The sequence below is a fragment of the Chaetodon auriga genome, chromosome 16, assembly GCF_051107435.1.
Source record: "Chaetodon auriga isolate fChaAug3 chromosome 16, fChaAug3.hap1, whole genome shotgun sequence".
In the NCBI taxonomy this organism is placed as follows: domain Eukaryota; kingdom Metazoa; phylum Chordata; class Actinopteri; order Chaetodontiformes; family Chaetodontidae; genus Chaetodon; species Chaetodon auriga.
In genome coordinates, this window is record NC_135089.1 from 23,449,335 (window position 1) to 23,470,639 (window position 21,305).

Here is a 21,305-nt window from a genome sequence, read left to right on the forward strand (position 1 = left end):
ATCTCCAGACACGTCGCAGGCCGTCCAGGTTTACAGTAAAATTGTTCGGAATGAAGCCGCATCATCCAGATAAACATTGAGCTCCATCAGAACTGTTTAAAAATCAGATTTCAGAAGCTGAAACTTTATTTTGGAAATGAAGCAGAACACACAATTAACGAAATCACCAGCGCGCTCGCTCTCGACATAATTTAAAAAGCAATAGCAGACGATTGAAGCCTACAGTACTGTTAATTATATCTAAAGCTTGTAGCTTTTTTTTTTTACATTTTAGATGAGTAATCTAACTATTTGCCGTCATTGTAAATTTGCAGTTCAGCACCGGACAGCGCCGAGTCAGTGACTCTCTGATTCCAACCTTTCCTTACATGGAAAACCTTGTCGGAATGGTGGGACGTTTGTGTGTCGGAATAGCGGTATTTCGGGATGGTGATATGTCTAAATGGTGGTATGTCGGAATGGCAGAATGACGGAATGTCGGAATGGCAGCATGGAAGGGCATTTAAATCTTATCGGTTAACGGTTATTAATCGTTAAAGGGCGTCGGTTAACGGTCATAAAAAAAATCCAAAATGTGCATCCCTAGTTCAGACAGGAACACTCATTTAGCCTGTATTGGTAAATTACTGGTGTCAAATGTTATATTGCTTCATTCACTTGCTTTTCTAGGTATGATAGAACAGCAGTTGTTAAAGTGACATTTCAGCATTTAATAACCCTTTAAATGCCTTCATGCTACAGGTTTGTGTGCAAGAACAACGGTGTTCTGTTCGAGAATCAGCTGCTACAGATTGGCATCAAGTCAGAGTATCGTCAGAATCTGGGTAAGTTCTCTAAACAGAAAAGTGGGCATGGCTTGGAAGGTTTTATCGACACATGGTATGAGATGTTTCTGAGTCTGAGCGGCCCTTCAGAGCGTTGTTGGCAAGTGGGCATGGCCAGAGGCATTATGTTTTCACTTTGTCCATCTGTCCCATTTTCATGAATTCGATATCAAATTTGGCACAAACATCCACTTGGACTTAAGGATGAACTGATTCAGTAGTCAAAGGTCAAGGTCATGAACCCTAATCCCAAGAATTCTTACGCTATTTATGACAAAAATTAACACAAATGTCTAAAAGGGTAAAATGATGAAGTGATGACTTTTATCCAGGTCAAAAGTCAAAACACTTTTGCCATTATTTTTGCCATTATTCAATGCCATAACTCAGGAACAGAACATACATATGTGCTGGCTTGGTTTCATTCTGCACAACAGCCCAACACAGCACAGAGGATTTGCTTCTCCATTACAGCAGAGCTACCCACTTGATCTACCTCATATGTTTCCTGCACTCCAACCTTTTAACAACTGTGTGTGTCTCTCTCAGGGAGAATGTACTTATTCTATGGTAACAAGACATCAGTGCAGTTTGCCAGCTTCACCACCACAGTCAGCTGTCCTGGGGAGCTGCAGTCTCATATCCTTCCTGTGGAGTTATGTTTCAAAACCACCAAAGCTTCAAATGGCATAAGTGGGACACAGAATGGTATTCAGCCATTTCAAAGTAATCTCTCTGGGTTCAAGATAGAGCCTGTATCAGCTCACTGCAGATATATCAGTATGGGCATATACACCGACCAAGCATAACATTATGACCACTGACAGGTGAAGTGAATAACACTGATTGTCCCTTCATCATGGCACCTGTTAGTGGGTGGGATATACAGTGGTGGAAAAAAGTTTTTGGACACCCCATGCATTTGTGAAATATTGCATTAAGAATCACTCTTAGGCCTTCAAGTGCAATTTCTTTTAGCACAGTCACAGCCAAAATACTAAACAAATCCTAAAGAAGTCATTAAAAACTAAAAATTGACTGGTTCCATAAAAATACAAAAGAAATTTTGAGTATTGGGTCATTTTGGTACCAGTGATCCACTAATGAAGGTCATGCTTTTTATTAAAAGACACAATTTTTGTCACCGTGCTTCATGTCTATATAAAGCCAGCACATTTGAAAGTTCTTCAGAGACATAAATGGCTAAAACAAGGAACCTAACGCAGGAAACATGCCTGAAGATACAGATTCTCAGCCAGGAAGGGTACAGCTGCCGCCAGATAGCCAGGAAGTGGAGATGCAGTCCTTCAGCAGTTGGATACACTCTGCAGAAATACAGACAAACCAACAGCTTGGAAGACAAACCAAGATCTGGGTGTCCAAGGGTTTCTTCAGCAAGAAATGACCGCATCCTGATCCGCATGTGCAGGGAAAACCGCTGAATGACATCACAGGAGCTTCAGCAGCAGTGGTCAAACCAAACTGGTGTCCAGTGGTCCACCCACACTGTACTTGGCAGACTTTTAGATCATTGCTTCAGGGCTTAAAGTATTCCGGCACCGTGCCGGATCTCCGGCGTTTGACTATGATTCAGAAAAAAAAACAAACAAACAAACAAAAAAAAAAAAACGACAAAAAAAAAAAACTTTCCAGGCCCCTCAAACTGCTACTGTCCAATCCTACGTTAGCAACGGTAACTATGTGTACACATAGTGGTTGAGATCCAGCCACAGTTGATGCTGCGTTCAAGATAACTCGGGGGGAAAAAACGGGCTCTGAATTGTAGAAAATGAATTGAACAATTAATTACAATTAGCGTCAAAGTCGGAAATTACACATATATTCATCTTCGAAAATAAGCATAAATTGCTGCTTCATATGTTTTCAGTGTTCAGCAAATAGTGACAATATGCCACACTTCGTTTTTGTCCGCCAAGTTAACCTGTAGCTTGACCGTTATCTTCGAGTGGTCTTGAACGCAGCATCCAAGCCGACAATTGTTTCACTGAAGAAGTCAGATCAGAAAATGGAAGGTAAATTCATGAAGCCAGGGGAAGACGTGCTAATTGACAACGGCCTTAAGAACAAATGGCGCTGGGCATGGGTAGAAGAAAGGGGTGGAGACGGCAAGCCTTTTGGGAGCTGGTGCCAGAAACTAAGAGAGCCAGGTACTTCTTTCTGTGTGCTGTGCTCGAAGAAGCTAGTGTATGCAACTAGTGGAAAAAAAGTTCTACGACGCCACAAAGGAGACCCCGGCCATAAAGCAGCAGTTCGCGCTCTCCAACATACAAGTCGTTTGCCGGGAGCAACAGCCACAGCTGACGTAGCGGCCCCGATGACTGATCGTATTTGTGACTTGAAAATACGTGTGTGCTCGTTCACTGCGGAACATGATTTATCATTTACAATCGCACAACCGCTCGTAGATCTGTGTAAAAAAAAGAAGCGGTTGATAAAAATGCTTTGACGAAACTGTCCGTTTCCAATCAGCATGCCAGTTATATGAACACGCATGGCATAGCACCAGAGTTCAAGAAACGTCTGTCTGATAAGCTCAAAGGATGTATGTTTTCTCTGAATGTTGATGAAGCAACCACCCAAAACATGGAAAAAATACTGAATGTAATGGTTCGCTTTTTTGATGATGATGCGGCTAGAGTAATAACACAACATCTTGCAAGCAGGAAAGTTAACATTAGCAATGCTTCATCACTTATGATGGAACTTAAAGATGTCCTGCAGTGCAATGATCTTGAGTGGAAACAAGTAATCAGTATTCTGTTGGACAATTGTGCTGTCATGAGAGGGAAGAAGGGTGGACTTGAGGCACAAGCGAGGAAAGAAAACCCTCACCTCCACAGTTCACTGTTGCTCTGTAACTGTTTATACATTTTTTGTATAAGTTTCCCCTTACTGAATGAAATGGTTGCTAAATGAATAATTCAAATTAATTAGCCTGACTGTTTCACATGTCCTTATAACATTATTACCTTTACTTTCTAAAATTCACATTCAAACTGTAGGTCATCTTGTACCCTGCCAAACACAATGCCAAAAAGTTGTTTGCCAAATTGCCTATGGTGTGTATGCGCCGGGTCCACTGCACCCCCACTCCCCAGAAAAAAGTTCAGGCTCAGGATTTTTTTTAACTTTAAGCCCTGTTGCTTAATGTCCTACAAGGCTGTCAAGAAGCCCCTGATCAATGAGAGACAGAGGTTAGCCCTGCATCGTCGGGCCCAAGCACACAAGAAGTGGACAGCCAGGAACTGGAAGAAGATTCTGTGGTCAGATGAGTCCAGTTTCCAGCTTTATCTTCCTCCTGCTAATGTGAGGATATGCAGAAGGCCAGGCGAAGCATTATCTCCAGCATGTACAGTACCTACTGTCAAGCATGGTGGAGGCAGTATCATGGTTTGGGGATGCATGAGTGCTGCTGGTGTTGGTGATGGCACATTGAACTCTGCCAAGTATTGTGCCATTCTCGAAACCCACATGCTTCCTTCCGCACGTGCACTGTTCCGTCGAGGTCAAAACTGGATGTTTCAACAAGATAATGCCCCTTGCCACACATCCAGGGCCAGTAGAACTTGGCTGCAGGAGCACAGTATCCAGGTCCCCGGACATGAGCCCCATTGAAAATTTGTGGTGGATTATCAAAAGGTCTGTTTCAAAGTGTAAACCAAAGAATTTAGAAGAATTAAAAGCAGTAATTCAAGAAGAATGGGACAAGATTACCCATCAACAGTGTGAAAGGCTCGTAGGGAACATGCCAGCCAGGACTAGAGCTCTACTGTATGCTAATGACAAGACTACTAAATATTAATTTGATGATGTGATGGTTTATTTATTTTTTGTTCAGTTTTGAACACATTCTGTTATTTGTTGACTTTGATAGCGACAATGTTGAGAACTGACATTGAAACTGTCAAGAATTTCGTTTTGTTAGTTTTTCTTGTAAACAATAAATAAAAAAATGTAATTTGTATTTGTTTGTGTCTGTCTAATGCAGGCACACCTTTTGATACACAAAAAAGATTTTTCCACAGATATTTCATGATATTATTTGAGATTGTGTAAAATTTTAAGGGTGTCTGAAAACTTTTTTCCACCACTATATAATGCAGCAAGTGAACATTTTGTTCCCAAAGCTGATGTGTTAGAAGCAGGAAAATGGGCAAGCGTAAGGATTTGAGTGAGTTTGACAGGTGCCAAATTGTGATGGCTAGATGACTGGGTCAGAGCATCTCCAAAACTGCAGCTGTTGTTGGGTGTTCCTGGTCTGCAGTGGTCAGTATCTATCAAAAGTGGTCGAAGGAAGGAACCGTGGTGAAATGGCAACAGGGTCGTTGGTCATTGATGCACGTGGGGAGCGATGGCTGGCCCGTGTGGTCCAATCCAGCAGATGAGCTACTGTTGCTCACATTGCCAAAAAGTTAATGCTTCTTCTGATAGAAAGGTGTCAGAATACACAGTGCATCATAGTTTGTTGTGTATGGGGCTGCATAGCTGCAGACCGGTCAGGGTGCCCATGCTGACCCCTGTCCACCGCTGAAAGCGGCAACAATGGGCACATGAGCATCAGAACTGGACCACAGTGCAATGGAAGAAGGTGGCCTGGTCTGAAGAATCATATTTTATTTTACATCACGTTTATGGCTAAGTGCATGTGCGTCGCTTACCCTGGGGAACACATCACACGTCGCCAGGATGCGCTATGGGAAGAAGCCAACCCTTTGGAGGCAGTGTGATGCTTTGGGCAATGTTCTGCTGGGAAACCTTGGGTCCTGCCATCCATGTGGACGTTACTTTGACACGTACCACCTACCTAAGCATTATTGCAGACCCTTGTACACCCTTTCATAGAAACAGTATTCCCTGATGGATGTGGCCTCTTTCAGCAGGATAATGTGTCGTGCCACAAGGCAAAAAGGGTTTAGAATGGTTTGAGGAGCACAACAACGAGTTTGAGGTGTTGGCTTGGCCTCCAAATCCCCGAATCTCAATCAAATCGAGCATCTATGGGATGTGCTGGACAAACGAGTCCAATCCATGGACGCCCCTCGCAACTTACAGGACTTAGGGGATCTGCTGCAAACATCTTGGTGCCAGATACCAAAGCACACCTTCAGGGGTCTAGTGGAGTCCATGCCTTGATGGGTCAGGGCTGTTTTGGCAGCAAAAGGGGCACCAGCACAATATTAGGCAGGTGGTCAGTATGTTTTGCTTGATCGGTGTCAGCTGATGAATGACAAGAAATTGAAGTAAAATACCAAAAACATGTTTTGAAACAGTGTCACTATGCTATAGTTTGTCCACCAGAAAATAGTGACTAGGTTTTTCTTCAACGCTAAAATTTCCTGACCAGTACATGTCCTGGTCGTGATTGTGAAAAAACAAATTCAAAGGAAACTTATCCAAAACTGTTTATTTGTATTATGGCTTATATTAAAAAAAATAATATTGGGTCATTTTTATTTTTTAAACTCAAATATTAATATTGGGTGGCCTCAGAAATCCTTTATCGCTGAGGCTATTGTAAAAAATACAAAATCTCTCTGTCATCATATGTATGCAAAATGTAGAAAGCTCAAGTTGAACAACTTGGTCTTGTTTAACTTAGGAGTAATTGAGAAAAATTGCAACTGTACATTTCAAATCATCAGTGGCAGAAAATACGAGAATAGGATATGCTGTGTAACTTGCATGATGGTATTATGCTGACTCTGCAAGGCAGTGTGAGCACTGCTCAGGTATTTGGAAGTCAGTCTGTGTGATGTCTTGATGTTCCTTGACAACCGGCCACAGCTCAATGTTCAGACCAAACCAGTGGAGCCACTGGTAGAGGGCGGGGCCCAGATCCAACAGGTCCTCAACATCGAGTGTCTGACTGACTTCTCTGATGCCCCACTGCTCAATATCAAGTTCAGGTAACCTTAACTATAGAAACAACCCTAGCTGTAATGGTGAGAAGTGAAATTCTACATGTTGAAACTCAGACTCTGGAAGATTGAGTTTGATGAATTGAAAAGCTGAAAAATCTCTCAAATGGGATTGTCTGATATTCAAGTTTAAGTTTTCTATAAAATTTTCTCTAAAAATACAAAATACAGTCTAACACTGGTTGAATTTTGATTTAAATCAGGACATATCTGATCAAAGAGTTATGCCGGGATCAGTCTACACCAGCGGTCTCCAACCGTTTTTGCACCACGGACCGGATTCACGTAAAGCAGTATTTTGACAGACTGGCATAGAAACAAATATAAACAAATTATTAAAAATGCACCTCACTATTACGCTGAATGTAGTTGTAGTTGTAATTAGTAGGAACCCTGCGCTTGTTTGTCTTCAAAGAGAAAGCTTCATTGCCTCATTTGCGAGCCTGTCGCCACATATTATGCAGAGCAGGCATGGTCCGTGAGAATCACCTGAAGCGATAAACCCCGTATTTTAAGTAGGACTGCTGATCTTGTCTCTTAATGCAGTTTTCTTCTTCTTCTGCCTCATCATTTGGCCTTTTCCCCTTTCTGAAGAAGCTCTCCAAAGACATTTGTTTTTTTATTAATTTTTGTTAGCTTGTGGGCTTACTTTTTTACTACCGTATCACATCACCGACGAGCAGTTTGACGTGTACAGAGGCACAGGCGGATACACCTGATTTTCAAAATAAAACTTCTTTCAGACTCTGATGACCAATAAAATATTTTTTGTTCAGTGTCTCTGTGTGGCCCCATAATGGCCCGCGGCCCGGTGGTAGGGGACCGCTAGTCTTACACGATTGTTTTGTCTTTGATGGTCACTGCATCAGATCAAACAATCACAGCGCACATTCTTGCTGTGTCTTGCTTGGATGACTGGCAAGACTACACGTATGACCCCGACCAATCACAGCATGTCTTATTTCATGATCAGGCATGAGTTCAAAAGTCATCAGAGAGGCGGGTGAAGCACCTGTCGGTCAAACTGACAGAAGTACTGTGTACTGACAAAAAAGAAAAAAAAAGAAGAAATGGCTGACAAAAAAAAAAAAAACCACTAAAAGCAAATGCGGTGTAAACTTCGGCGCATTTGGTCATTATTTATACATCTACTGGGTAGCATCCGCAAACAGTTACAACAGGTTCAACAAGTTTCACATATAGTTATTTTATTTCCGTAGTTGTTATTCTACAAGGAGCAGGCTTGGCTGTGTTGGCCGTATCAAACAGGCTGCTTTAACGTTAGATCTGGAATTAGTAGTTAGTTAACCAGATGTTACTGAAGTAATGAATAAGCATATTCCTGCAGGTAGGACTGAGGATAATGTTATGACAGCATAGCCAACTACTCGCCTGGTTGATGAAGTGCTTCCGCTATTTCCTGCCTCCTGCACTCTGGAGAGAGCACCTGATTGGTAAATGCTCAGACATGTGGTGGGAGATGTCACACTAGGCATGTCGAGACAGAAAAATTCTGACATGTTAGACTTCTAGTCAGGGTGTCGGGCCAATTAGTGGACAAAAAAAGAGTAGGTAATAGGAATCATAGTTATCACTGGAGTACGGTAAGAAAAAACATGTAGACGAGTGTGCGTGTGCTTGTGGGTGCATGCATGTGTTTTCTTCAGATATGGTGGAGCTCTGCAGAACCTGACCCTGAAGCTACCTGTCACCATCAACAAGTTCTTTCAGCCAACTGAGATGACCTCACATGACTTCTTCCAGCGCTGGAAACAGCTAAGCCAGTAAGCATGTGTGTTGTGTTTTTGGTCAGTACATTTGGATTCCTTTGTAAAGTTTAAGTCTCCTATGTTAACTCTTCCTAGGCCTCAGCAAGAAGCACAAAAGATATTCAAAGCCAACCACAGCATGGACACTGAAGTACTTAAGGCTAAGGTACCTATTCAATTCAATTCAATTCAGTTCAGTTTTATTTATACAGCACCAAATCACAACAGAAGTTGTCTCAGAACACTTCTACATAGAGCTGGTACAGACCAAACTCTTCATCTACAGAGACCCAACAATTCCCTCATGAGCAAGCACTTGGTGACAGTGGTGAGGAAAAACTTCCTTTTAACAGGCAGAAACCTCAACCAGAAGGCCCTGGGTGGGCGGCCATCTGCCTTGACCGACTGGGTTAGAGAGAGAGAGAGAGAGAGACAGACAGACAGACAGACAGACAGACAGACAGACAGTCAGAATCTTTTTGTTTATTGTTTAATATGTGAATTTTTTCCTTTAATGTGTAGTATATGAATCTCTTTGCTTCATGTTTAGTATGTGAATCTAGAGACTGGAATTAACTGTGTACTTCTAAATGTACAGTCTCTAACACTCCAGTACTCTGGCATACAACCAGGAATTTGTTATTAATTGACAATGTTACATGTTAATCTTTCCTTGTCTTTGTTTACCAATCAGCAATGGAGAAAAGATGTTAACTTTTCATTTATACGGTTATGGGTAAAACACAAAAACTGTTCTGTATCTACTGAACTGATTATGTACTGCTGTAGATACTTAAGTTTAATTGGTTTTGGAAGTGTATGAAAATCAATATTTAAAACCTTGAGTCCAAACAACTGCAATATTGCAATATTCACATTTTTGTCAGTGCAAGACATAAAATGTTATCTTAATGAGAAATAACAATGATCAATGGAAAAAAATCCCTCTAGGAACCATCTGTTGCTCATGTCTGAAATCCTGCTATGGTCTCCTTCATTCTGTAATATGTGTGTGGTGATGTGTTGGTTATATGTAGCTACTGGGACTAGGAACGGCCCTGCTGGACAATGTCGATCCAAACCCAGAGAACTATGTGTGTGCTGGAGTGATCCAAACCAAGAGCCAGCAAGTTGGCTGTCTGCTAAGACTGGAGCCAAACACCCAGGCACAGGTACAATATATATACTTTGACAGCTTGTTTAATTAACAGGACAAATGAATAATTACAAACTCAGACAGAAAAGCCCCCGAATGAATAATAGCTCTCCTAACTCTGCTGTGTGTGCGTGTGTGTGTGTGTGTGTGTGTGTGTGTGTGTGTGTGTGTGTGTGTGTGTGTGTGTGTGTGTGTGTGTGTGTGTGTAGATGTACCGCCTGACTCTGCGCTGCAGCAAGGACTCTGTGTCCAGGCGTCTCTGCGAACTTCTGGCTGAACAGTTCTAGAGTCCAGACCTCTACCGTGACCAGTACTCCCCCATCCCCACCAGCGGACCTCTCCCTCCTGCCACACCTCTCCTCCTCCCTCCAGCAAAGAATCTTTGAATAAAAAAAAAAAGTCGTAACCTACTTAAGGGAAAAAACAGCCACTGCCAGCAGCAGTGGGAATATTATTGTCATTATTCTTGTCCCAGATTCTGAATCCAGTTCATCATCTTCTACTTGTTTATTAACATGATGCTACATTCTTGACATTCTTGATTTTGTTGTTGTTGACCTGTGTGTGTGTGTGTGTGCGTGTGCGTGTGCGTGCGTGTGTGCGTGCGTGCGTGTGTGTTTGTGTGCGTGCCTGTCTGTCTGTCTGTCTGTCTGTCTGTGTGGCTGCGTGTTTGTCCCATAGTTGTGCTGGGGTCCCATTCTGCTCCATCCTGACTACTCACTTGTTCTTATGGTGTGTGTATGTGTGTGTGAGATTTCATTTGAATGGGTAGAACATTCCTTGAAGTCAGATTGGTGAAGCTGTTTCACACACATGCACCCATCCCCCGCCTAGCCACACACATTCTCACACAGGCACATACATACACATATGTACAATTCCTTTTGGTTGTAGTGGGACCCACTGATGAAGCGAGATCAGAGGGTACAACTCTCTGGTCTGTGCAGCTTTCGCCCACAAATTTCTGTCAAGCATTCCTGGTGAAAATGTGCTGAAGGCGTTGGGATCCACTTGTAGGCCCTCCAGCATGAGCCCCCATACTTTATCTCTGAATGAGCCATGAAGCCCTGTAATAAGTAGCCCTTCATGTCAATGAACTAGTACTCTTGTTCATGTTAATTGATGTGTATGTAAATATGTGCCGGTGCATTACTTTATTGCTTTCTGAGACATTCCCATCTTGCTTGTTTAGAACGCCTGTAATTTTCTCACTCAAGCTGCCCATGTAGAAGGACGGCACAGAAAGGACACTATGTACATGACGGGTGTAGGGATGAGGTTTGTCATGTTAAAACATGTGTCTCATCCACTGTCTGGGAGATATTTCCATGTGCGTGCCATTGAAAAGCTTATGCGAACGGTCTGTGAGCTGCTGTTAATTGGATGTTGGGACATTCTTTTTGGAAACACTTAAAAGTATTTCTAAGTGACATGCTTAAAATTCAGTGATGAATACAAGCAAATGTCTGTCGTATTAACTTCCCCACCTCTGATGAAAAGCAGTCCACAGCTGCGTCCCTTATCCTTTCTGTGGGAAGCACCTACATCTTGGAGCCATCACGGCTAATGAGGACACTGATACTTAGGTTGCTGCAGCTGTGTCTATGTTGAGTCCTGTTGCTTTTCTTTCCAGAGACATGTACAGACTTACCTATGATCAGAATAGGGAATAAATAGATGCACCATCATCATTTAAGGAGATAACAGTTTTGGTGTCAGGCAGTGAAGCTCTGACAGATGCTGCTGCTGCTGCGGCAGCTAAATCCAGCACCAACATATGTATGATCTCATTCCATCCCAGACGGGACAGAGTCATCAGTCTGTCAATCAGATTCAGATGACCTCAACAGTGAATGTTTAGAAAACAGATATTCAACAACCTTAAAATGTTAAGATTCACAGCTTTCCAGGCATCCTCTCACACACACACACTGTTGTCATGGGAGAGGACAGGATGTATGACACCCAGATGTCCATTACAACTACAGGGGACTCAGTATATGTGTGTGAATGTGGGTGTGACTGTAAGCAGGTAAGAAAAAAAAGCCTGAAGACATTTCTAATACGTGGTCACATTACAGTCTGTGGCTGCACAGCAATCACAGGACATTGAAACTTGTTGTGGAAAATGTAGTCATTCTGTGAGTATGTATGTATGTGAGTTTCTCTGTGTTTATGCAGTATCCACTAGCTAATGCAGACTCATATATCGGTGTTAAGAACCTGTCCAATACCTGTGTTAGAATTAAGATTTACTCTGTAATGGAAAAAATGTGAAAGTAAAACTATGCCATATATCTAAAATGACACCTCCTGTCTGTCTTGTGTTACAGTGATTGGTGAGTGTAGCAGTGTCTTACATTACAACACATGTACAGTACATGGTCAACAGAATTGAAGAGTTTGGGAGAGCATCAAAGGAAACATGAAACAGTTCCTTTAAGATTATTAGAATTTGGTAGAAAGAACCATGATAAGTCAAACTTCCGGTATTCAGTTCTACATACAGTTTGGTGACTTGGAATTGGCTTGCAATGCTGTAATACTGAAAATACCCCATCATTGCGAGTATAACTTAAAAATATTCATAGAGTATAATCATTTCTGATTTTTCAGTTGTAACTTTTATTGCCAGTGATATGCTAAGACATTTTTTTGACTGGGTTGGCCCAAGTGGGGCACTGACTTCTCCAGGGGTGGCATCAAGTACATGCACACGTTGCAATAGCATTAATCCACCATTTCTCATATCTACTTGAATTACCAACATTACAGTATCTTATAGTTTGTTATGGTCCTGTGTTCAGTTTTTTTTTTTTTATTTAGACGATAGTCCTACCAATCGCAACAGAGAAGCACCACACAAATGTAAAGCTTCCATAGAACTCCTTAGGTCAACAAAGACAAATTGTACCTCCAAAAGTTGGCTACAAAAGAAAGCAAACACCAAAGGAAATTGCTGCAGAAATAAGTCCTAAAATCGAGGAATGAATTACCATTGTTGCACATGCATTTCCTTTGTTGCAGTGTCAATGTTCTTTTGTTTTTTGGAATTGGCTTTTGGTTAGATGCCTGAAATGGCAGCTTATCACAAGCATTATTATCTGGGATGAATTTTTAAGCTTTTACGTGTCTTTAAAAAGGCTTTTGCTAACAACTGCCAAAATGAGGCTACAGAGGTTATCAGGGGCCTTGCCACCAAACACAGAAGCTCATGTACTTGCGAGTTGGCCTTTATAGTCTTGTGTTTATATTCAGCTCTTGCAAACTTTTCTAACTCTATCCTTGCAACTTGTAAATTTATCAGTTTATAGTGAAGTGCTTACAGTATAGTGCAGTAGGAAGCTTGATGGTGGTGGCGTTGAAGTCATGGTGGTTTAGTTCATTTATGTCCTAATGTTGGTTTATTACCACTGGCAATTGCATTTATGCTTCAAAAACCTTAAAGGTGGTGTTCATATGTGAAGATCATGTTGTTGAACAAAACATGTATCCTAAACTTTTGTTTGGCACAGAGCTTATTACGGTGGCCCTGAAGTGCAAAACGCTAACGCAAAAGAGAAAACATGAACGCAAAAAAGAAAACACAAACGCAAAAGAGAAAACACGAACACAAATGAGAAAACACGAACGCAAAAGAGGAAACACGAACGCAAAAAAGAAAACACAAACGCAAAAGAGAAAACACGAACACAAATGAGAAAACACGAACGCAAAAGAGGAAACACGAACACAAATGAGAAAACACGAACGCAAATGAGAAAACACGAACGCAAAAAAGAAAACACGAACGCAAATGAGAAAACACGAACGCAAAAAAGAAAACACGAACGCAAATGAGAAAACACGAACGCAAAAAAGAAAACACAAACGCAAAAGAGAAAACACGAACGCAAAAGAGGAAACACGAACACAAAAGAGAAAACACGAACGCAAATGAGAAAACACAACAACATTAACTCTAACGGAAGAGGTAGGTACCTTCGGGTGGCATGACTTGACGCTGATTGGACGACGTCACTGCCCGTCTCTTTACCAGGAAGTAAACCTACCTCAACGCATCGGTTTCAAAACATGAGTGCGATTGGTGATTCAGACTTAGTTGGTATTATCAAAGAGTACTTTGATGCCGGGCATACATATGACGTCATACTAGATATGCTGTCAACTTTTCACAACATTAAAATAAGTTTGCGTACACTGAAGAGTCGTTTAAAGGAAGCTGGATTGTTCAGGAGACGTCGTCCAATCAGCGTCAAGTCATGCCACCCGAAGGTACCTACCTCTTCCGTTAGAGTTAATGTTGTTGTGTTTTCTCATTTGCGTTCGTGTTTTCTCTTTTGCGTTCGTGTTTCCTCTTTTGCGTTCGTGTTTTCTCATTTGTGTTCGTGTTTCCTCTTTTGTGTTCGTGTTTTCTCTTTTGTGTTCGTGTTTTTTCATTTGTGTTCGTGTTTCCTCTTTTGCGTTCGTGTTTTCTCTTTTGTGTTCGTGTTTTCTCATTTGCGTTTGTGTTTCCTCTTTTGCGTTCGTGTTTTCTCTTTTGCGTTCGTGTTTTCTCTTTTGCGTTCGTGTTTCCTCTTTTGCGTTCGTGTTTTCTCATTTGTGTTTGTGTTTTCTCTTTTGCGTTTGTGTTTTCTTTTTTGCGTTCGTGTTTTCTCTTTTGCGTTAGCGTTTTGCACTTCAGGGCCACCGTACTTACTGCTTACTTTCTGTAATAATCCAAAATCCATTTTGCCAACAAGAGGGATGGCATCCCCCCTCAAATTGCCTATTGAGTTTTGTATTGTTAAAAAAATCTGTATTATTCATTCCTTCCCTCTTCCTTTTATTTTGATGCTGCTTTACAATGATTCACATTGGAATGTCACATATTCAAATGAAATGTTACAAACCTCCTCTGATTATTAATTGTGCATATGTCAGCTATAAACTAACCCGTAACTGTAAGTTAACAACAGGCATACATATCACCCTGACAGCAAAGTTGTTCATCAGAAAATTTCTGATTGTGAATGAAGCAATAACTGTGATAAAATCAACACCTGAGCTGTGGTTAATTTACCTAATGTCTTGCCACCATGTAAAAAACACTAGATTACTTTACAAAATGTTAGCTGTTAGCACAGTTTATCTTAACTTTAGTCTGTTACTAGCCTCAAATATGCCTGAGAAGCACCAGTCCATTATAAATCTAGCATAAATATATACACTGGGTTTGGGTTAGTGATAGGCACTACTAACACTGCTACTGCTGCCTAGGGTGAGGCAATAGGTACTGAAGGCTTTGTGATCACAATGAGCTGACATCTCCCATGAAAATGAACATGACAGCACGTCAGGAAAAAGCAGACTGCATCCATGTTAGGTGTATGAAACTGAACTGTATTTGTGGTTTGTTTAGGAGCTGTTCTCTCTGGTCCTGTCTGATCTTTTCTACTGCTCAATGGACATCATGCATTATAGAGTCAATAAACTTAAAATGAGACTTGTGAAATTTTTTTCAGATATGATGCTCTTATTAAATTGTAATATATGCCCATAGTGGATTCCATATCAGGAATACAATCCTGATCCCAAATAAGGATTGGACACTGTAGAATGTAAATAAAAACAGAATCCAATCATTTGCAAAATAACTTTGTTTACCAACAAGTGGTTAACCTCGTCCATTCCTTGCTTGTGAATAACTGAACCTTTCAAGAATGCCCCTTGAAAACCCTATCATGATAGTTATCAACCAGTGTTCTGAACTGGGTTTTTCTTGAGCACTCCAACTTGTTGCAAACTTGTTGCTGGCAGCAAGTTCAGAATAAGCAGATTTTTAAAAACTCAATGAAGTTGATGTCGTAAAACATTAAATAAATTGTCTTTGTGCTGTTTTCAACTGAGCTTATGTCTAAAAGGATGAGAAAATGATCACATTTCATTTCATTTATGTTGTACACAACTTCCCTACTTTTTCGGATCAGGTTTGTGGAAAGAGCATTAAAATATTATAGCAAATAACATTTTGTTAAGAGGGAGTAGTGGATTTACACTCACATCCAGCCCTCAGAATTAGTATTTATATTAAATAACAGAATTTATCTTGTCTTGCATTAACCTCAGAGCATCACCCTACAAAAAAAAAAGAAAAAATGTTAGCAAATTAATGAATGTAGTCTTGATGTGAAGGTTGCTACAGAGTTCTTGACTCATGCAAAGTAATCTTAATACTTAATACACAGAAAAAACCCTCATAACTAGGTTCTTTATAAATGAAAGGTTTATTACTCCTCCTCTTCCTTGAACCGCCACCTTACCGTGGTGGAGGAGTTTGAGTACCCGAATGATCCTAGAGGCTATGTTGTCCGGGGCTTAATGCCCCTGGTAGGGTCTCCCAAGGCAAACAGGTTCTAGGTGATGGGTCAGACTAAGAGCGGTTCAGAAGCCCCCATGGAAATTGGAAGAACGAGGACGTTCACGTCGCCCGGATTGGCGTCACCGGGGCCCCACCCTGGAACCAGGCCTGGTGGCCGGGTCTTTGCCTGCGGGACCCGGCCAGGCACAGCCCGAAAGAGCGACGTGGGCCCGCCTTCCCGTAGGCCCACCACCTGCAGGAAGGACCAGAAGGGGCCGGTACTTTGCGTTATGGGTGGCAGTCGTGGGCAGGGGCCCCGACGACCCAAACCCTGGGCAACGACTCTGGCTTTGGGGACATGGAATGTCACTTCGCTGGGGGGGAAGGAGCCGGAGCTAGTGCGGGAGGTTGAGCGGTACCGACTAGAGATAGTCGGGCTCACCTCCACGCACAGTTTGGGCTCTGGAACCCAACTCCTTGAGAGAGGCTGGACTCTCTTCTACTCTGGAGTTGCCCGTGGTGAGAGGCAGCGACCTGGTGTGGGCTTGCTTATAGCCCCCCAGCTCAGCCGTCATGTGTTGGAGTTCTCCCACTGAGCGAGAGGGTCGCTTCCCTGCGCCTTCGGGTCGGGGATAGGTCTCTCACTGTTGTTTCGGCCTATGGCCCGAACAGCGGTGTAGAGTACCCGGCCTTCCTGGAGTTCCTGGGAGGGGTACTGGAAAGTGCTCCAACCGGGGACTCCATCGTTCTGCTGGGGGACTTCAATTCCCACGTGGGTAGCGACAGTGATACCTGGAGGGGTGTGATTGGGAGGAACGGCCTCCCTGATCTGAACCCAAGTGGTTCAGTCCAACAACAGAACACTGTTGTTGGATTTCTGTGCTAGTCACAGTTTGTCAATAACGAACACCATATTCAAGCATAAGGGTGTCCATCAGTGCACGTGGCACCAGGAGGCTGGAGGTCAATGATCGACTTTGTAGTCGTATCATCTGATCTTCGGCGGTATGTCTTGGACACTCAGGTGAAGAGAGGGGCTGAGCTGTCAACTGATCACCACTTGGTGGTGAGTTGGATCCGCTGGCAGGGGAGTAAGCGGGACAGACTTGGCAGACCCAAACGTTTTGTGAGGGTCTGTTGGGAACGTCTGGCGGAACCCGCTGTCAGGGAGGTCTTCAACTCCCACCTCCGGGAGAGCTTCGACCAGATTCCGAGGGAGGTTGGAGACATTGAGTCCAAATGGGTCATGTTCTCCACTTCCATTGTTGATGCAGCCATCCGTAGCTGTGGCCGTAAAGTCGCCGGTGCCTGTCGTGGTGGCAATCCCCAAACCCGGTGATGGACACCGGAAGTAAGGGATGCCATCAAGCTGAAGAAGGAGTCCTATCGGGTTTGGTTGGCTCATAGGACTCCTGAGGCAGCTGACGGGTACCGGCAGGCTAAGCGTGCAGCAGCTCGGGCAGTTGTAGAAGCAAAAACTTGGGTCTGGGAGGAGTTCGGGGAGGCCATGGAGGAGGACTACCGGTCGGCCTCGAAGAAATTCTGGCAAACCGTTCGGCGCCTCAGGAGGGGGAAGCAGCTCTCTATCAACACTGTTTACGGTGGTGGTGGGGAGCTGCTGACCTCGACTGGGTATATTGTCGGGCGGTGGAAGGAATACTTCGAGGATCTCCTCAATCCCACTGTCATGTCTTCTGCAGAGGAAGCAGAGGCTGGGGACTCGGGGGTCGATTCGTCCATCACCCAGGCTGAAGTCACTGAGGTAGTTTGCAAGCTCCTCGGTGACAAAGCTCTGGGGGTGGACGAGATCCGCCCTGAGTACCTCAAGTCACTGGATGTTGCAGGGCTGTCTTGGTTGACATGCCTCTGCAACATCGTGTGGCAGTCGGGGACGGTGCCTCTGGACTGGCAGACTGGGGTGGTGGTCCCTCTGTTTAAAAAGGGGGACCGGAGGGTGTGTTCCAACTATCGGGGAATCACACTTCTCAGCCTCCCTGGGAAAGTCTATTCCAGGGTACTGGAGAGGAGAATCCGGCTGATAGTCGAACCTCAGATTCAGGAGGAACAATGCGGTTTTCGTCCTGGCCGTGGAACACTGGACCAGCTCTATACCCTCCACAGGGTGCTTGAGGGTTCATGGGAGTTTGCCCAACCAGTCCACATGTGCTTTGTGGACTTGGAGAAGGCATTTGACCTTGTCCCTCGCGCTATTCTGTGGGAGATGCTCCGGGAGTATGGGGTTGGAGGCCCTCTGCTGAGGGCTGTGCAGTCCCTGTACAACCGGAGCAGGAGCTTGGTCCGCATTGCCGGCAGTAAGTCGGACCTGTTCCCGGTGCATGTTGGACTCCGCGAGGGCTGCTCTTTGTCACCGGTTCTGTTCATTATTTTTATGGACAGAATTTCTAGGCGCAGCCAGGGGCCGGAGGGGGTTCGGTTCGGGAGCCTGCAGATTTCATCTCTGCTTTTTGCGGATGATGTTGTCTTGTTGGCTCCATCGGGCCAGGACCTTCAGCATGCACTGGGGTGGTTCGCAGCCGAGTGTGAAGCGGCTGGGATGAGATTCAGCACCTCCAAGTCCGAGGCCATGGTTCTCGACCGGAAAAAGGTGGCTTGCTCCCTCTGGGTCGGAGGAGAGATCCTGCCTCAAGAGGAGGAGTTTAAGTATCTTGGGATCTTGTTCACGAGTGAGGGAAGAATGGAGTGTGAGATTGACAGGCGGATCGGTGCAGCGGCAGCAGTAATGCAGTCGCTGTATCGGTCCGTCGTGGTGAAGAAGGAACTGAGCCGAAAGGTGAAGCTCTTGATTTACCGGTCAATCTACGTTCCTACCCTCACCTATGGTCATGAACTTTGGGTCATGACCGAAAGAACGAGGTCCCGGATACAAGCGGCTGAAATGAGCTTCCTTCGCAGGGTGGTGGGGCACTCCCTTAGAGATAGGGTGAGGAGCTCTGTCACCCGGGAGGAGCTCAGAGTAGAGTCGCTGCTCCTCCACATCGAGAGGAGTCAGCTGAGGTGGCTCGGGCATCTTTACCGGATGTCCCCTGGACGCCTCCCTAGGGAGGTGTTCCAGGTATGCCCCACTGGGAGGAGGCCCCTGGGGAAGACCCAGGACACGCTGAAGCGGCTATGTTGCTCGGCTGGCCTGGGAACGCCTCGGGGTCCCCTCGGATGAGCTGGAGGAAGTGTCCGGGGAGAGGGAAGTTTGGGCGTCCCTGCTTAGACTGCTGCCCCCGCGACCCGGTCCCGGATAAAGCGGGTGGAAGATGGATGGATGGATGGATGGTTTATTACTATTAACTACACACAAAGCTAATAAATACTGAACATACAAATCTAGCTTATTCAGATACATTATTAGTGGAAACGTAGGAAAATCCCAAGCGGATGAAATCTTTGAGATTAAACAGTGAAATGTACTTATGCCAGGATCTGAATACACAATATTTTCGTATTTGACAAAGGTCCCCATGTCAGATCTAACGATTACAGTACCATTAAGTCTTGCTGTGTCGACAAGTCTGACATGTTAAAGTTTCTTTTGAAAATCGTGGACACCACGTCCTCTGGAGTAAGGAGGAGAGGGACCATCTGGCTTGTTATCAGCACACAGTTCAAAAGACAGCCTCTGTGTGGGAGCATTAGTGCATGTGGCATGGGTAATCTGCACATTTGTGAAGGTACTATTAATGCTGAATGATATAGACAGGTTTTGGAGCAAAATATGCTGCCAAGTAGATGACATATTTTCAGGGAAGGCCTTGTTTATTTCAGCAAGACAATGCCAAACCACATCCTGCATGTATTACAACAGCATGGTTCTGTAGTAAAAGAGTAAAGGTGCTAAACTGACCTGCCTGCAGTCCCAACTTGTCACCGACTGAAAACGTTTGGTGCATTATGAAACCTAAAATACAACATTCTATGGTGCCCCTTAGTGAGTGCATTTTACAATGTTACATGAAATCATGTCTGCAAATCTAACTGGTTGTCTCAGACTTGTTGGTCTAAATTGACATTCTGATTTAAACACTGTTGTCAAACCATTTAATCAAGACTTAAAATACTGATCTTTTTTTCAACTTCTTGCTCAGCTACTGTTTGCTGCAGTCAACTAGGAATAAATCATGGACTAATGATCCACACTCACCATTGGTGTTGATGGGCTTCTTGATGGCTTAGTTCGGATATTCATTTGCTCTGTAGTCTGGAAGGGCTACTACCAGCTCTGAGGTGTTGTACGTCTGAGCCACTGCTTAGCAACATCTTCCCCAACACGTTGTGTGGTGTTTGGTATTGTGAAGGTTCAAATGGACATAAAAAAAAAAATCACATGAACAGCATCAGTGGTTACAGATAGTTATGGGATGAGGATGCTAACAAAGTGCTGAGAGGATTTTATGTACACTTGACAGGGAAATGGTGGTTAATCCATGTCCCTGGTCTTAGTAATGCCATTAAAATGTATGACATGGTGTGACATGCTACACAGCCTTCAGCTAGTAAAATGAGCAGTCTGGAGCATGTGTAAATAAACTCTGAAGGGGAACCAGATCAAAAATGAGTAAGTGACCCTGTGCTTTAGAGCTGCATATTCCCATATACCCCAACAAAGTTATATTTAATCAAAAGACCACAAACCAATCACCTTTGGTGGGTCTTGATGCCTGGCCAGTAAGCAACACAGTCTTGCTTTGCAGTTCTCTGTGACAATCTCCTGAACTCTGCTGGTATTAATAACTAATAATTCATTCTACTCTCATTCATCAAAATACATTCACTGTCTCTCTCCCATCAGACAGTCATCTCCAGCCTCCTTTCTGATGGATCTTTTTTCAGTTCTGCCAATCCCTTTTATTTTCCTGATCTGATTTCATAATGTATGTGCCCTACTCAGCCCAGTTCACTTGCATTTGAGAGGAAAATTTGAGATCAGTGATGAGGACACTGCACTGGTATAGATACTGCAGTAAAACAAGCAGTTAAAAGCATACGAAATGCTTCTATTGAATAATTCCGAGAGGACTGTGCATGTGGTGATACGTTCAGCTGTCTTTTAGAATTTCAGTGAGCGTCGAGTGGTGTTGAGACAGCTCGATGATGAACTGTTTTCTGCTTGCCTCACACAGGTCTGTTGGCTGACAGTCTCCCTCTGCTGCTAAAGCGCGCGCTGATACAGCTGAGATACGTCTGCGCGTGTGAAAGTCAGGCAAGGCGCTGATTGGCTCAAGATGACATCATCCAGTCAAGATCTATTGTTGGAAAGACGATGAGCTC

General features: G+C 43.7%; 1 protein-coding gene across 3 annotated transcripts in view; it reads left to right on the forward strand.

The window, feature by feature from the left end:
• Positions 1 to 11,995, forward strand: part of ap2a1 (adaptor related protein complex 2 subunit alpha 1) — a 39,374-nt gene extending 27,379 nt beyond the window's left edge. For all 3 annotated transcript variants that reach the window (XM_076751849.1, XM_076751850.1, XM_076751851.1), the window contains 7 exons: positions 742 to 824; positions 1,374 to 1,463; positions 6,628 to 6,751; positions 8,431 to 8,547; positions 8,629 to 8,698; positions 9,570 to 9,704; positions 9,898 to 11,995. In XM_076751849.1, coding sequence (XP_076607964.1) covers positions 742 to 824; positions 1,374 to 1,463; positions 6,628 to 6,751; positions 8,431 to 8,547; positions 8,629 to 8,698; positions 9,570 to 9,704; positions 9,898 to 9,975 — 697 coding nt within the window. In that variant the 3' untranslated portion in view covers positions 9,976 to 11,995. The remainder of the gene's footprint in view (positions 1 to 741; positions 825 to 1,373; positions 1,464 to 6,627; positions 6,752 to 8,430; positions 8,548 to 8,628; positions 8,699 to 9,569; positions 9,705 to 9,897) is intronic.
• Positions 11,996 to 21,305: the final 9,310 nt, after the last annotated feature.